We start from the raw sequence: 18,013 nt of genomic DNA, 5'->3' as shown, positions 1-18,013 counted from the left end.
TTGGACTTCTCCAAACGGACCATCTTCCATATTATCAATACGTCCCTGAGAGTATGCTTGAGGATGGCAACTACAAGCTATACTGGGACCGCAGTGTGCTCACAGACCAAACAGTGGCACATAATAGACCAGATCTCGTACTAGTTAATAAATTAACAAGACAAACAACACTAATTGATGTGGCGATACCTAACAACAATAATCTACGTAGTAAATTTACTGAAAAGATCGCCAAGTATAGAGATCTGGAAATTCAAATACGGAGACAATGGAGAATGCAAAGTACCCAGACGATACCTATTGTTATGTCTACTACTGGAGTCATTCCGAAGACCCTCCTCGAAAGCATAAAAAAGCTGGGTCTCAATGAACATATCTATAAGACCATGCAGAAAGCTGTACTACTTGCGACGGCCAGAAGTGTAAGAAAATTTTTGGGAGATACACCTGCATTCCAAGTCACCTAGGGCTCGATAACACGGAAAGAGTCCCACCAGAGCTCAATCCTTTTGATACCGTAGGTATCTGGGATGAGTCAATTTTCCCCTCAGAGGGAGTGTGAGCCGTATGGCTAAATCTGGATAATAATAATAATAATAATAAGTTACAGAATATGGAGTTACAGAATATGTAAGAGGTGTAACAAGTAGAAAGGTCATTAAGAGAGCTGAAGAAATAATGCGGAGCACTGCAAGACACTCGAGATACGATCCAGAAAATAACACAGCCCAACAGTGTCTGGATACATTAAAACAAAAACTCTCCGTCTATTCAGGACGATTAAGAAGGTATAAAGTTAGTAACAACCGAAAATGTGACAATGCACTTTTTGAGAACTCTGAGAAGGTGTTCTACCGAAAACTCAATTCCACCGTAGAAAGTGTCGACAAGTCTTACCCAAGCCAAGAAGAAATTCATGAGTTTTGGGGAAATCAACTTTCCACGCCAGCTGTTTTTAACAACAATGCTTGCTGGATAGAAGATACGACGCACAACTGTCACCACTACGTCACTGCTAACTACGAACCATTCACGACTGAAGAAGTCTCAAATGTCATCAAAGAGCTTCATAACTGGAAATCTCCTGGACCAGACGGAGTCCAGAACTTCTGGCTTAAAAAGTTTTGGAGTATTCATGAGTGCTTATCAACATTAATTAATCATGTTATTTCTAATCCGCAGGAATTACCATCATTTCTAACTCAGGGAACTACTTATTTAATACCCAAGGATCAAAATAACACCCAAGATCCATCCAAGTACCGCCCAATTACTTGTCTTCCAACTTTGTATAAATTGGCCACATCCTGTGTAACCCGGCGTATCTACCAACATTGTGCTCTAAACAATATCATAGAGCCTCAACAGAAAGGATGCGCTAAGGGTTCCATGGGTTGCAAAGAACAGCTTATCATCGACTCAGTCATTTCTAACCAGGCATTCACTAAAAAAAGGAACCTTTTTACTGCTTTTATTGACTATAAAAAGGCCTTTGATTCAGTACCGCATGAATGGCTAATAGATATATTGAAAATATACAAAGTCGATGACAACATAGTGACCTTTTTAAGGCATATAATGAGAGATTGGAAGACTAAAATTCACCTCCAAATACCTGGTGAAAACAATATCGAAACCGAAAATATCGCAATCAACCGGGGCCTATTTCAAGGAGACTCGTTGAGTCCATTGTGGTTCTGTTTAGCTTTGAACCCCCTTTCCCAGCTATTAAACTCCACTGACTCAGGTTTTAGCATTAAAAGCAATAATACTGTGGTAGCGAAGCTCAATCATCTGTTGTATATGGATGATTTGAAATTAATGGCTTCCACTCGAGAACACCTAGAAGAGATGCTAAAAACTGTAGAAACATTCTCTAATGATATTAGTATGGAGTTCGGTCTAGACAAGTGCCGTGTTTTGAATATAGTCAGAGGAAAGGTACAGCCCGGTGGATTCGATATGCAAAATGGCCAGAACATCGAGGCCATGGGCGACAACGATATGTACAAATATCTTGGAGTAAAGCAGGCGCGGAAAATTGACCATAAGCAAATGAAAACTGAGATAACTACTGAGTTTATAAGAAGGGTAAAACAGCTGCTTCGTTCACAGCTTAACAGTAAAAATTTGTTTAAGGCACTAAACACCTACGCTTGTTCCGCGCTTAGCTATTCATTTGGTATTGTTAAGTGGACAAAAACGGATATAGAAAATCTTCAGCGAAAAGTACGAACACACCTCACAAAGGCACAAAAACACCACCCTAAAAGTGCAGTGGAACGAACGACATTACCCCGGTATTTAGGAGGAAGAGGGCTTATGGATATAGGTGAGCAATTAGATAAACAAATTGCTAATTTAAGAACTTATTTTCAGATGCAGGCTGAGACATCTACTCTACACCGCGCCATTTGCGCAGTAGATGACACAACACCGATCAAACTGAGGGAACCAGAAATGCGCTTAAACCACCTTACTAAGGACGAAAAACTGCGCGCCTGGATGGGTAAACCTCTGCACGGGCGACATCCCAATGAGGTCAGCCAAGACTATGTCGACAATACAGCGTCGAACTATTGGTTGACATCAGGAAAGATGTTCCCTGAAACGGAGGGTTCATTACTGGCCATTCAGGATCAGGTTATACCAACCAGAAATTACCTGAAATATATCGTCAAAGACCCTCAGGTTCAAAACGACAGATGCCGATATGGATGTCAAGCCCAAGAAACCATCCAACATATTACAGGGGGCTGCCAAGCATTTGCTGCAACTGAATATAAGGAACGGCATGACGCAGTGGGAAAAATCCTTCATCAAGAGATAGCTAACAAGTTGGGACTTCTCCAAACGGACCATCTCCCATATTATCAATACGTTCCTGAGAGTATGCTTGAGGATGGCAACTACAAGCTATACTGGGACCGCAGTGTGCTCACAGACCAAACAGTGGCACATAATAGACCAGATCTCGTACTAGTTAATAAATTAACAAGACAAACAACACTAATTGATGTGGCGATACCTAACAACAATAATCTACGTAGTAAATTTACTGAAAAGATCGTCAAGTATAGAGATCTGGAAATTCAAATACGGAGACAATGGAGAATGCAAAGTACCCAGACGATACCTATTGTTATATCTACTACTGGAGTCATTCCGAAGACCCTCCTCGAAAGCATAAAAAAGCTGGGTCTCAATGAGCATCTTTATAAGACCATGCAGAAAGCTGTACTACTTGCGACGGCCAGAAGTGTACGAAAATTTTTGGGAGATACACCTGCATTCCAAGTCACCTAGGGCTCGATAACACGGAAAGAGTCCCACCAGAGCTCAATCCTTTTGATACCGTAGGTATCTGGGATGAGTCAATTTTCCCCTTAGAGGGAGTGTGAGCCGTATGGCTAAATCTGGATAATAATAATAATCAGGCGCGGCCCCCTGCGAATGGGGGATGCTTTCTGGGTATTCGTAGCGCCAGTACCCAGAGAGTAGCAGGGATACTTGCCGTGGAACAAAAACTGACACCTGGCAGTAGGTATAAAATGCACACCCATGAGAATGGAGAATAATAATGTATGTTTAGGATCGCTGCCTGGGGATCGCCAGGGCACGTCTGGAGCCGGCGCTGGACGTGACAGCATGCGGGACGTCGGTGGCAGGGTGTTGAGGAGGCGGGCCCCTGTCATACAATCAGCTACAGCCCAACCACAACCACAACCACAAGCGAGCCAAACAACAACAAGAGCTCCACCAGCCGAAGGTGCTGCGCTGGATCATCAGCCGGCGCTCACTCAAGCGGGACGGCCGAGGCAGCGCATGAAATGGACTGTGTCCATTAATGAAAACATTTTGCGCTTCTACTACAAGGTGACAAACCTCGGCCAAGAAACAATCGGCTACCGACAACAGCTGTATGCCGAATTTTGCAGGACGTACCCAGATATTCAAGTATCGGAGCAACGAGTATCAGACCAATACCGGGTAATTATAAGAAACAACCTTATCCCAGAGACTAGACGCAATATCATCAGAAGCGAAGTCGAACGGGAGATTCCTAACGATGTTTTAATTGAAGATCAAGTCCCCAATGAAGTTCATGAGCAGATTCCTGAGCTTGCCATACAAGAAACTCAACCTGACAATACAGAGCAGGAAAACAACGAGCTACATGATAACCTAGTAAGCGAAATGGCACGTGCTGTACAGGAGTTTAATGGAACGAACCCACTTAGCAGACCACCGCTACCACGAATAAACTCTTGTAAGAAACTAGGGGCGCTGTTACAAATTGTGAACACTGAAGTCCTACCCAATTATGTCGTAGAAGCCCACACATTAGAATATTTGCACATGCTAATCTACTGTGCAGCAACAGCAATTGCTAATGTAATGGGCGTTAAGATCAGAACACGACGGGGTACTAACAACGGAAGGACTGGTAACAGAATTGCGCCCTGGGAAAAAAGACTGCTCGGAAAGATTGAATTGCTGCGTAGGGATATTGGTCAAGTCACAGAATATATACGAGGTGTAAGAAGTACAAGAGTCATCAGGAGAGCTGAAGAAATAATACGGAATACTGCAAGACACTCAAGATACGATCCAGAAAACAACACAGCCCAACAGTGCCTGGATACATTAAAACAAAGACTCTCAGTTTATTCAGGACGACTAAGAAGGTACAAAGTGAGTAACAACCGAAAATCCGACAATGCCCTTTTTGAGACTGCTGAGAAGGCGTTCTATCGGAAACTCAATTCCACCGTAGAAAATCTCGATAAGTCTTACCCAAGCCAAGAAGAAATTCATGAGTTTTGGGGAAATCAACTTTCCACACCAGCTGCTCTTAACAACAATGCTGGATGGATAGAAGATGCGGCACAGAACTGCCAACACTACACTACTACTCTCTACGAACCCTTCACCACTGAAGAAGTCTCAAATATCATCAAAGAGCTTCATAACTGGAAATCTCCTGGACCAGACGGAGTTCAAAACTTTTGGCTCAAGAAGTTCTCGAGTGCTCATGAATGCTTATCAACACTAATTAATCATGTTATTTCTAATCCGCAGGATATACCATCATTCCTAACTCAGGGAACCACTTATTTAATACCGAAGGATCAAAATAACACCCAAGATCCAGCAAAATACCGCCCAATTACTTGCCTTCCAACTTTGTATAAATTGGTCACATCCTGTGTAGCCCGGCGTATCTACCAACACTGTGCTCTGAACAATATCATAGAGCCTCAACAGAAAGGATGCGCTAAGGGTTCCATGGGTTGCAAAGAACAACTTATCATCGACTCAGTCATTTCTAATCAAGCATATTCCAAAAAGAGGAATCTATTTACTGCTTTTATTGATTACAAGAAGGCCTTTGATTCAGTGCCGCATGAATGGCTTATAGATATATTGAGAATATATAAAGTCGATGATAATATAGTGACCTTTTTACAACATATAATGACAGAGTGGAAAACTAGAATTCACCTACAAATACCTGGTGAAAGTAACATCGAAACTGAAAATATCGTAATCAGCCGGGGCCTGTTTCAAGGAGATTCGTTGAGTCCTCTGTGGTTCTGTCTAGCTATGAACCCACTATCTCAGCTATTGAACTCCTCAGATGCAGGTTTTAGCATCAAAAATAACAACAATGTGGTGGCGAAGCTTAATCATTTATTGTACATGGATGATTTGAAATTAATGGCTTCCACTCGAAACCAACTCGACGAGATGCTAAAAACTGTAGAAACTTTTTCTAATGATATTAATATGCACTTCGGACTAGATAAGTGTCGTATTTTAAATATAGTCAGAGGAAAAGTACAGCCCGGAGGATTCGATATGCAAAGTGGCCAGAACATCGAGGCCATGGGTGAAAACGATATGTATAAATATCTTGGAGTAAAGCAAGCGCGGAAAATTGACCATAAACAAATGAAAACAGAGATAACTACTGAGTTTATACGAAGGGTAAAACAGCTGCTTCGCTCACACCTTAACAGTAGAAATTTGTTTAAGGCACTAAACACCTACGCATGTTCCGCGCTTAGCTACTCATTTGGTATTGTAAAGTGGACAAAAACAGATATAGAAGCTCTCCAGCGAAAAGTACGAACACACCTCACAAAGGCACAAAAACACCATCCTAAAAGTGCAGTAGAAAGAACAACATTACCACGGAATCTAGGAGGAAGAGGACTTATGGATATAGGTGAGCAATTAGATAAACAAATTGCTAATTTAAGAACTTATTTTCAGATGCAGGCTGAGACATCTACTCTACATCGCGCTATCTGCGCAGTAGATGACACAACACCGATCAAACTGAGGGAACCAGAAATGCGCATAAACCACCTTACTAAGGACGAAAAAGTGCGCGCCTGGATGGGTAAACCTCTGCACGGGCGACATCCCAATGAAGTCAGCCAAGATTATGTCGACAATATAGCGTCGAACTACTGGTTGACATCAGGAAAGATGTTCCCTGAGACGGAGGGTTCATTACTGGCCATTCAGGATCAGGTTATACCAACCAGAAATTACCTGAAATATATCATCAAAGACCCTCAGGTTCAAAACGACAGATGCCGATATGGATGTCAAGCCCAAGAAACCATCCAACATCTTACAGGGGGCTGCCAGGCATTTGCTGCAACTGAATACAAGGAACGGCATGACGCAGTGGGAAAAATCCTTCATCAAGAGATAGCTATCAAGCTGGGACTTCTCCAAACAGAGCATCTCCCGTATTATCAATACGTCCCTGAGAGTATGCTTGAGGATGGCAACTACAAGCTATACTGGGACCGCACTGTGCTCACAGACCAAACAGTGGCACATAATAGACCAGATCTCGTACTAGTTAATAAATTAACAAGACAAACAACACTAATTGATGTGGCGATACCTAACAACAATAATCTACGTAGTAAATTTACTGAAAAGATCGCCAAGTACAGAGATCTAGAAATTCAAATACGGAGGCAATGGAGAATGCAAAGTACCCAGACGATACCGATTATTATGTCTACTACTGGAGTCATTCCGAAGACCCTCCTCGAAAGCATAAAAAAGCTGGGTCTGAATGAACATCTTTATAAGACCATGCAGAAAGCTGTACTACTCGCGACGGCCAGATGCGTACGAACATTTCTGGGAGATACACCTGCATTCCAAGTCACCTAGGGCTCGATAACACGGAAAGAGTCCCACCAGAGCTCAATCCTTTTGATACCGTAGGTATCTGGGATGAGTCAATTTTCCCCTTAGAGGGAGTGTGAGCCGTATGGCTAAATCTGGATAATAATAATAATAATAATAATAATAACAACAAGAACAACAACCACAAGCGAGCCAAACAACAGCAAGAGCTCCACTCGCTGAAGGTGCTGCGCCGGAACATCAGCCGGCGCTCACTCAAGCGGGACGACCGAGGCAGCGCATGAAATGGACTGTGTCCATTAACGAAAGCATTTTGCGCTTCTATTATAAGGTGACAAACCTCGGTCAAGAAACGATCGGCTACAGACAACAGCTGTATGCCGAATTTTGCAGGGAGTACCCAGATATTCAAGTATCGGAGCAAAGAGTATCAGATCAATACCGGGTAATCGTAAGAAACAACCTTATCCCAGAGACTAGACGCAATACGATCAAAAGCGAAGTCGAACGGGAGATTAATAACCAAGAGCTAGTTTTAGATCAAGTCCCTAATGAAATCCTTGATGAGCAGATTCCTGAGATTCCCATACCAGAAACTCAACCTGACAATACACAGCAGGAAAACAACGAGTTGCGCGATAGTCTAGAGAACGAAATGGCTCGTGCCGTACAAGAGTTTAATGGAACAAATCCACTTAGCAGACCACCGCTACCACGAATAAACTCTTGTAAGAAACTAGGTGCCCTGTTACAAATTGTGAATACTGAAGTCCTACCCAATTATGTCGTAGAAGCCCACACATTGGAGTATCTGCATATGCTAATCTACTGTGCAGCTACAGCAATTGCCAATGTAATGGGCGTTAAGATCAGAACACGACGGGGTACTAATAACGGAAGGACTGGTAACAGAATTGCACCCTGGGAAAAAAGACTTCTCGGAAAAATTAAATTACTGCGTAGGGATATTGGTCAAGTCACAGAATATATAAGAGGTGTTACAAGTAGAAAAGTCATTAAAAGAGCTGAAGAAATAATGCGGAGCACTGCAAGACACTCGAGATACGATCCAGAAAATAACACAGCCCAACAGTGTCTGGATACATTAAAACAAAAACTCTCCGTCTATTCAGGACGATTAAGAAGGTATAAAGTTAGTAACAGCCGAAAATGTGACAATGCACTTTTTGAGAACTCTGAGAAGGCGTTCTACCGAAAACTCAATTCCACCGTAGAAAGTGTCGACAAGTCTTACCCAAGCCAAGAAGAAATTCATGAGTTTTGGGGAAATCAACTTTCCACACCAGCTGCTTTTAACAACAATGCTGGCTGGATAGAAGATACGACGCACAACTGTCACCACTACGTCACTGCTAACTACGAACCATTCACGACTGAAGAAGTCTCAAATGTCATCAAAGAGCTTCATAACTGGAAATCTCCTGGACCAGACGGAGTTCAGAACTTCTGGCTTAAAAAGTTTTGGAGTATTCATGAGTGCTTATCAACATTAATTAATCATGTTATTTCTAATCCGCAGGAATTACCATCATTTCTAACTCAGGGAACTACTTATTTAATACCCAAGGATCAAAATAACACCCAAGATCCATCCAAGTACCGCCCAATTACTTGTCTTCCAACTTTGTATAAATTGGTCACATCCTGTGTAACCCGGCGTATCTACCAACACTGTGCTCTAAACAATATCATAGAGCCTCAACAGAAAGGATGCGCTAAGGGTTCCCTGGGTTGCAAAGAACAGCTTATCATCGACTCAGTCATTTCTAACCAGGCATTCATTAAAAAAAGAAACCTTTTTACTGCTTTTATTGACTATAAAAAGGCCTTTGATTCAGTACCGCATGAATGGCTAATAGATATATTGAAAATATACAAAGTAGATGATAACATAGTGACCTTTTTAAGGCATATAATGAGAGATTGGAAGACTAAAATTCACCTCCAAATACCTGGTGAAAACAATATCGAAACCGAAAATATCGCAATCAACCGGGGCCTATTTCAAGGAGACTCGTTGAGTCCATTGTGGTTCTGTTTAGCTTTGAACCCCCTTTCCCAACTATTAAACTCCACTGACTCAGGTTTTAGCATTAAAAGCAATAATACTGTGGTAGCGAAGCTCAATCATCTGTTGTATATGGATGATTTGAAATTAATGGCTTCCACTCGAGAACACCTAGAAGAGATGCTAAAAACTGTAGAAACATTTTCTAATGATATTAGTATGCAGTTCGGTCTAGACAAGTGCCGTGTTTTGAATATAGTCAGAGGAAAGGTACAGCCCGGTGGATTCGATATGCAAAATGGCCAGAACATCGAGGCCATGGGCGACAACGATATGTACAAATATCTTGGAGTAAAGCAGGCGCGGAAAATTGACCATAAGCAAATGAAAACTGAGATAACTACTGAGTTTATAAGAAGGGTAAAACAGCTGCTTCGTTCACAGCTTAACAGTAAAAATTTGTTTAAGGCACTAAACACCTACGCTTGTTCCGCGCTTAGCTATTCATTTGGTATTGTTAAGTGGACAAAAACGGATATAGAAAATCTTCAGCGAAAAGTACGAACACACCTCACAAAGGCACAAAAACACCACCCTAAAAGTGCAGTAGAACGAACGACATTACCCCGGTATTTAGGAGGAAGAGGACTTATGGATATAGGTGAGCAATTAGATAAACAAATTGCTAATTTAAGAACTTATTTTCAGATGCAGGCTGAGACATCTACTCTACATCGCGCTATCTGCGCAGTAGATGACACAACACCGATCAAACTGAGGGAAGCAGAACTACGCATAAACCACCTTACTAAGGACGAAAAAGTGCGCGCCTGGATGGGTAAACCTTTGCACGGGCGACATCCCAATGAGGTCAGCCAAGATTATGTCGACAATATAGCGTCGAACTACTGGTTGACATCAGGAAAGATGTTCCCTGAAACGGAGGGTTCATTACTGGCCATTCAGGATCAGGTTATACCAACCAGAAACTACCTGAAATATATCATCAAAGACCCTCAGGTTCAAAACGACAGATGCCGATATGGATGTCAAGCCCAAGAAACCATCCAACATCTTACAGGGGGCTGCCAGGCATTTGCTGCAACTGAATACAAGGAACGGCATGACGCAGTGGGAAAAATCCTTCATCAAGAGATAGCTATCAAGCTGGGACTTCTCCAAACGGACCATCTCCCGTATTATCAATACGTCCCTGAGAGTATGCTTGAGGATGGCAACTACAAGCTATACTGGGACCGCACTGTGCTCACAGACCAAACAGTGGCACATAATAGACCAGATCTCGTACTAGTTAATAAATTAACAAGACAAACAACACTAATTGATGTGGCGATACCTAACAACAATAATCTACGTAGTAAATTCACTGAAAAGATCGCCAAGTACAGAGATCTAGAAATTCAAATACGAAGGCAATGGAGAATGCAAAGTACCCAGACGATACCTATTGTTATATCTACTACTGGAGTCATTCCGAAGAACCTCCTCGAAAGCATAAAAAGGCTGGGTCTAAATGAACATCTTTACAAGACCATGCAGAAAGCTGTACTACTCGCAACGGCCAGATGTGTACGAAAATTTTTGGGAGATACACCTGCATACCAAGTCACCTAGGGCTCGATAACACGGAAAGAGTCCCACCAGAGCTCAATCCTTTTGATACCGTAGGTATCTGGGATGAGTCAATTTTCCCCTTAGAGGGAGTGTGAGCCGTATGGCTAAATCTGGATAATAATAATAATAATGACTTTATTGCTTTTTTTCAAAAAAAAATACAAACTGGACAAACAGTAATAATTATAATAAAGCAAAAGGCGACGTTCGCTCTTAGATGATGTTCCTAGAAACACCAGCTAAGAAGCGCTCTTCCACGTAACCGCAATAAATTAAGTCAATTCAAAATAAATATCAGTGCCTAAAAATCAAATAGTAAAGTCACTACGCGTAACACATTACTTAGAGGTTGATATTTTGTATCTTCATTAAGGGCCTTAATAGGTCGTGCCGGTAAAAAAAGTGAATTTAAAAAAATTATATCTCGAAAACTAAAAATTATTTTTATTTATAATTGGAACATGTAAAAGTATAGTACTTAAGGTACTCTCAAAAAAAATTTCAGCCAAAAATATTCATTTTTGTAGACTTCACTGCAATTTTTCGACAACAGCCCTTTTTTGCGGTGGGCAGCATAACTAAGTCCAGTCTCATCTGAAATCAAAAAATCAAAAAGTTTCTTGTAGTTTATATCTCTGGCTAGTGAATGAACGAAGGAATTAAAAAAAATGAAATTTGAAGATTTTACATAAGTTTAAACACATTTTCGACCCCAATTTTTCTCATTTTTTCAAAAATGACCATTTTTAAAGTAGTTTTTTTATTAAAACAAAAACAACTTCACCTAATCAAAATTCCTTCGTTCATTCACTAGCCAGAGGTATAAACTACAAGAAACTTTTTGATTTTTTGATTTCAGTTGTGGGAGCATGCCAAATAGAATTCTATTTTAGTGACGTCACGTTACCTTGCAACCGTCGATTCTCCCATTATGAAATTGTATTTTGTGACGTCAGCAAGATAGAATACTATTTGGCGTGCTCTGGGCCCAGATGAGACTGGACTTGGTTATGCTGCCCACCGCAAAAAAGGGCTGTTGTCGAAAAATTGCAGTCAACTCTACAAAAATGAATATTTTTGGCTAAAAATTATTTTGAGAGTACCTTAAGTAATATACTTTTACATGTTCCAATTATAAATAAAAATAATTTTTAGTTTTCGAGATATAATTTTTTTAAAAGTCACTTTTTTTACCCGCAAGACCTATGTAACCCTGTACTTTAAAGGCTTCATATGGTTCTATCCAGGAAGCTATCTCTACTGTATTTGCCATAAAATTTATTTTTTGGAACAATTTGTCGAATTAAATACTTCGATTGCCTTTTAAAAGATCTCCAGATTTACATGTTTTTCTCCGATTTTTAAAACAATTTTCGATAAAGTTCAATAATTTAAAATAAGTGCTCGCTTTATAAGTTTTAGAACCCAACCGTCGAGTTGAAGCTGCACAGGTCAGGCGTCGCGTTTGTTGATGTATACACACAAGTTTTAGCTCAGGCATGTACCGTTCTAAATATAGCTATAACTTGCTTTCGTTTTCAAATTTCTTAATAAATTGAATCTGAATAAAATGATCCTACTAAGGAATGTTTTTGCGTAAAAAAAAAACAAAAATCAATTTCTTGAAAATGTAGAAAAAGTCCCCTTAATTACGATTTTTGTCGATGACTCTGTATAAGAATCAGATACGATTTTGTACCTTTTTATATATTTGCTTTGATGTAATTATAAAAAACGGGATACTTACAGGCTATTTTCAACTTGGCCACATTGGATAAAAGAGCTCCTGCTCGGTTTTTGACCAAACAGCGATATTCTCCCACGTATTCGACGTCCGAATTTTTGCTCGAACTAACTTTCGGAATATACAGATCTCCATTATCGCGAACGATTCGATTGGAGTCATCCTCGAGAATTTTCTCTTCATTGTGGAACCAAGTGTACTGAAAAATATAAATATACGATTGAAAAGCGGCTTTTACAGGAATACGAAAAGGGTGGGTTGGAAAAGGCATTCTTGTGCTTTAAATAACTATAAAGGATACGTGAGTTTGATATATCCTGCGTGGGAAATAAGAATTATAAAGAAAGGAAAAAAGTCAAAGGTTCACCACTAGCTATCTAACGTTATGAACGTCACATCTGTATTAACTTATATTTAAATAATTATTTTATTCCAATTTCGTTTGAATTTGTTAATTTCTTAACATTCTGTTTTTTACTATTTTTTTTTTCAAAAAAATCTCTGTCTTTCTTTTTCATAAGCTAAATATTGTATCTTTACCTTGTCCGTATTCAAAAGATAGCTAATTTAACCAGAGTTCTATGCCTCTGTACCATACTTCATTTGTCAGTTGGCAACCTATGAATTCCCTTCCCTTGATTCTGTCATGTTAAGTCAATGCAATTCAACATGGTAGGAAAATGTTTTATAAAATATTATTTCTATTTAAGGCAGTGTCTCCCCGAAAATTTCATTTATTTCAACTATAATCTCTTGGGGTAAGTATTTTACTTTGATTTATGATAAATACATGCATATGATTAGTTAATTTTATGCTTTATTTGTCCCAATCTAAATTTCCATTGTTCATATTTTCGATTAAGACTAGCTGAGAGATTAAGTAAGGCGAAGCGATAACCGTAGGCTCCCATCTTCTTCTTAAGGTGTCTTCTCCATTACTTAAGGTTGGCTATAACTAGAGCAAATTGCTTTTTATCTTGAGCTGTTCTTAGTATCGAATGTGTGTCCATGCCTGTCCAGTCTCTTACGTTCTTCAGCCAGGAGCCTTTTCTTCTTCCTGGACATCTTCTTCCTTACACTGTCCCTTCCATTATGAGTCGTAAAATGTTGTATCTTTCTCATCTATAAATATGTCCTAGATAACTCGTTTTTCTGTTTTTTACAATATTTAGGAGCTCTCTCTCAGTCCCCATTCTTCTCAGCACCTCGTTGTTGGTCACGTGCTTTATCCAAGAAATCTTCAGCATTCTTCGAGAAATCCACATCTCAAAGGCTTCTATACGCCTCATACTATTTCCACTCTTTGAAAACTCCTTCCATTCCACTCGGTATACCAATATGAAATAAATGGCCCAGGCTCCCATGGTTAGAGTATTATTCATTCACTTTCCAATTATTTGTGGTAGTCCTAACGGTACACAGTGGCGCCCAACGTGGGGATGAATACTTTCGAATTTTTACCGGTTTGCGGTTTATATGTAGGGGAGCGCATGTCGTATCCATTTGAGCAGCTACACGGAGCACCAACGTATGGATACGTACCTTAACATAATTACCTCTCCTAATTCATTTGAATCACACCTATAGATGGGCGGATCTGTGAAAAAAGGTCTATTTTTGTATGTTCGAGGTGGCATTCGGATTTTTCCAGGTCAAGTTAGGTAACAACTTCAACAATAATAATTGACTTATGCTCCTTCCCAAATATGTCCGAAACATTAATAAAAAAATTAAAGTATTTAAAAATATCGAAAAACATCGATTTTTTTCTACTTTCTTTGCTTATAACTTTTTTTTTTTTTTTTATTTAAATTAACGTGCATGTGACATCTATGGTCATTAGAACGAGTAGTAGTTAACATAAGTAAAAAAAGATCAGTTAACAATAATTATATTTTGTTTAACAGTTGATTCTTCTCGAGGAATTTGATAACCTTGTTGATTTGGTCTGTACTGTTGAGGACATCTTTGAAGTTAGGACTAATACCAAGCTGTTGGCGTTCTTTGGCATAAAAAGGACAGTCACTAAGTATATGTCTGATCCGGAGAGAAGTATTGCAGTGTTGACATTTTGGTAGTGGAGATGATGTCATCAAATAGCCATGTGTTAGATGGGTATGTCCTATACGCAGTCTTCGTACGATTGCCATGTTTTTCCGAGATAAACTAGGGCAGGTAAATCGGTTCACTGAGGGCTTACGTTTCATGCAGCACTGAAGTAATTTTATTCCAGTGAATTTGCCAGGTGGATAGAGTGTGCTTCTTCAGTCTGGCTTTTAGATCATTGCAGATTTGTACATTAAGTATGGTATCCATCGATGATGCAGCTTTTTTGGCAAGGCAATCGGCTTTTTCGTTACCACTAATGCCAACATGGGATGGTACCCATAATAAAGTGACTTTTGTATTTTAATTTATAAGAAGCTGATAAATGTCATGAATATCTTGGACAAGAGGATGGTTGGTGGTTATAGTATTGATGGAGTGTATAGATGAAAGTGAATCAGTACATATGGCTATGTGTGTGTTTGGATATTTTTGAGCATGTTTGAAAGCACACAAGATAGCTAGCAGTTCGCCAGTGTGAATACTACACCAAGGAGAAATTTTACAGAGTTCGATAGGCTGTTGAAGACTAGTTAGAGAATATCCAGCTCCACTTTCAGATTTTGACGCGTCAGTGTAAAGAACTGTTATATTTACTTTTGTTTATGAGTTCTAGGAAGAGATTTCTTAATGTGTTAACACTGACATCTTCCTTGTTAAATTTGGTGAGGGACAAATCATGCTGAGGTAGTAGGTTGGTCCAATAGGGATTATTGGAGAATGGTAGAGTTCTGGTTTCAGACAAATTTATATCTTTTAATAACGGCTGTAGAAGATGAGGAAAAGGGTGTATAATTAAGTTACAAGGTGCATTGTTATGATGTTGATGTAATGATGTAATTAAAGGATACACTGGATTGGAGGGATTGGAAGAAATTGCAGCAGCAGCATAGGAGGAAAGCAGGTATTCCCGTCTAAGCCACAGGGGAGGCTCATTAGCTTCACAGTAAAGACTTTCTGCCGGACTGGAACGAAATGCTCCAAGACATAAGCGGATAGCCGTTGTGTGCACTGTATTTAGTGAATTTAGGTTTGACTTAGATGCAGACATATAGATGAAACATCCATAGTCAAGCTTGGAACGGATTAGTGATCTGTAAACTTTTAGTAGCGTTGTTTCATCCGCACCCCAATGATAATGTGATAGTGTTTTAATTAGCTTATAACTTTAAAACGATTCATTTTGGAACAAAGTCGTAAGGAAATAAAATAAAGATAATTGAATTTTGTATGATAAACGACTGGTTAAAAATGTCTTAAATTATTACCCTTTCTGCAAAATAGCAATAAATACAAAATAAGGGGGCAAAATATGCCTGTTTTTATTCTATGTTTTTCAACCACTTTGGTTGTACTAAGAACTTTCGTAATTCGCTTAAAAAATTTTTACAACATACTTAAATCGTTCACCAAATTTCATTAAAATCGACCTGATAGATTTTGCAGAATAATTTTGCAATCTAATTTTTTTAAGTTCAAATTTTTTAAAAAGTTTTTGAAGAAAAAGTAGACCATTTAGAAGTTTGCTATTTTTTTTTTAAATATAAAGAAGTTCTCTACCTTTCTAATACACTTAATAGAATTAAAATCGGATAATTTAAGCAGCCTCAGTACTGTTTTAAAGTTATAAATAATTTTTTGGCTTATAAACAAATACAGTCAGAACGTTTGAGTTGGCATAAATTCATTTTCTCGAGAATAGGCGTCTCTGGAGATAAATCCCGAAATAGGTCGATTTTTATTTTTAAATTCTAATTTTTTGGTATATATATCATACTAGTGACGTCATCCATCTGGGCGTGATGACTTAATCGATGATTTTCTTAAATGAGAATAGGTGCCGTGTGATAGCTCAATCGAAAGGCTATTCAATTTTGTATTAACTAATATAAACATTAACATAACTATTTATACAGGGTTTGAATTATAAAAATTTTTTTGAATTAAATTAGTTCCAATATTTAGATTAACTAGTATGATATTTATGCCAAAAAATTATAATTTAAAAATAAAAATCAATATGTTTCGGAATTTATCTCCAGAGTCTCCCATTCTCGAGAAAATTAATTTATTCCAACTCAAACGTTCTCACTGTATTTGTTTATAAGCCAAAATATTGTTTATAAATTTAAAACAGTGCTGAGGCCGCTTAAATAATCCGATTTTAATTATGTAAAGTGTATTAGATAGGTAGAGAACCTCTTTATATGTAAAGAAAATTAGCAAACTTCTAAATGGTCTACTTTTTGTTCAGAAAGTTTTAAAAAATTTTAGATTGCAAAATTATTATGCAAAATCTATTAGGTCGATTTTAATGAAATTTGGTGGACGGTTTAAGTATGCTGTAAGAATTTTCTAAGTCAATTATGAAGGTTCTAAGTGCAACTAAAGTGGGTGAAAAACATTGAATAAAAACAGTCTTTTTTTGTCCCCTTATTTTCTATTTATTGCCATTTTGCAGAAAGGGTAATAATTTAAGACATTTTAAACCAGTCGTATATTATACAAAATTCAATTATAGTCGGTTCGCTAAACTCAGTCACAACTGGCTAGTGATTCTAGTAGGTAATTTTTTATTTTTTGCCAATTTTGCAAAAATTGGCAAAATTACTAACTACTTAGTAATTATTAACTATTTAGTAATTATTTTTTTGCCAATTTTTCCAAATTGGCAAAATTACTTACTAAAATCACTAGCCAGTTGTGTCTGAGTTTAGCGAACCGACTATATCTTTATTTTCTTTCCCTACGTCTTTCTTCCAAAATGAATCGTTTTAAAGTTATATGCAATAAAAGTAAAAAAAAAAAACGATATTTTTCGAAATTTTTAAATATTTAAATTTTTTTATTAATGTTCCGGGCATATTTGGGAAGGAGCATAAGTCAATTATAATTATTGAAGTTGTCACATAACTTTATCCGCAAAAATCCGAATGCCACCTCTCACATCCACCTCAAAACAGATCCGTCCTGGTCTACTATTCTTTCACGGTTTTTGCTCTACATTTTAAAGAACCGCTGGATTGACATGAACTTTGGCATACGCATAGCTTACATGTCAAAGAAAAAAAGTGATATTGTGCCGATGTGTGCTTTTGCCCTGGGGGTGACTTTCACCCCCTCTTGGGGGTGAAAAAATATATCTCCAAAATAAGTCCGAAAATGGGTAAACTGACTAATTTTAAGTAACTTTTGTTCTATAGAGCTTTTTCGCCAAGTCGACACTTTTCGAGTTATTTGCGAGTGAATATGTTCATTTTTCAACAAAATAACCACATTTTTAGACGGTTTTTCGCAAATAACTCAAAAAGTAAGTA

The 18,013-nt window shown here is 38.5% G+C and overlaps 1 protein-coding gene across 1 annotated transcript in view; it reads right to left on the bottom strand.

Annotated features, from left to right (window-relative positions):
* LOC114332988 (protogenin A-like) overlaps window positions 1-18,013 on the bottom strand; it is a 470,567-nt gene that overhangs the window by 70,657 nt on the left and 381,897 nt on the right. The window contains exon 3 of the mRNA XM_050651312.1: window positions 12,594-12,789. Coding sequence (XP_050507269.1) covers window positions 12,594-12,789 — 196 coding nt within the window. The remainder of the gene's footprint in view (window positions 1-12,593; window positions 12,790-18,013) is intronic.

Source organism: Diabrotica virgifera, chromosome 5 (assembly GCF_917563875.1).
Source record: "Diabrotica virgifera virgifera chromosome 5, PGI_DIABVI_V3a".
Classification (NCBI taxonomy): domain Eukaryota; kingdom Metazoa; phylum Arthropoda; class Insecta; order Coleoptera; family Chrysomelidae; genus Diabrotica; species Diabrotica virgifera.
The sequence above is the reverse complement of the archived record's forward strand: the minus strand, read 5'-3'. Positions and strand labels throughout refer to the sequence as shown.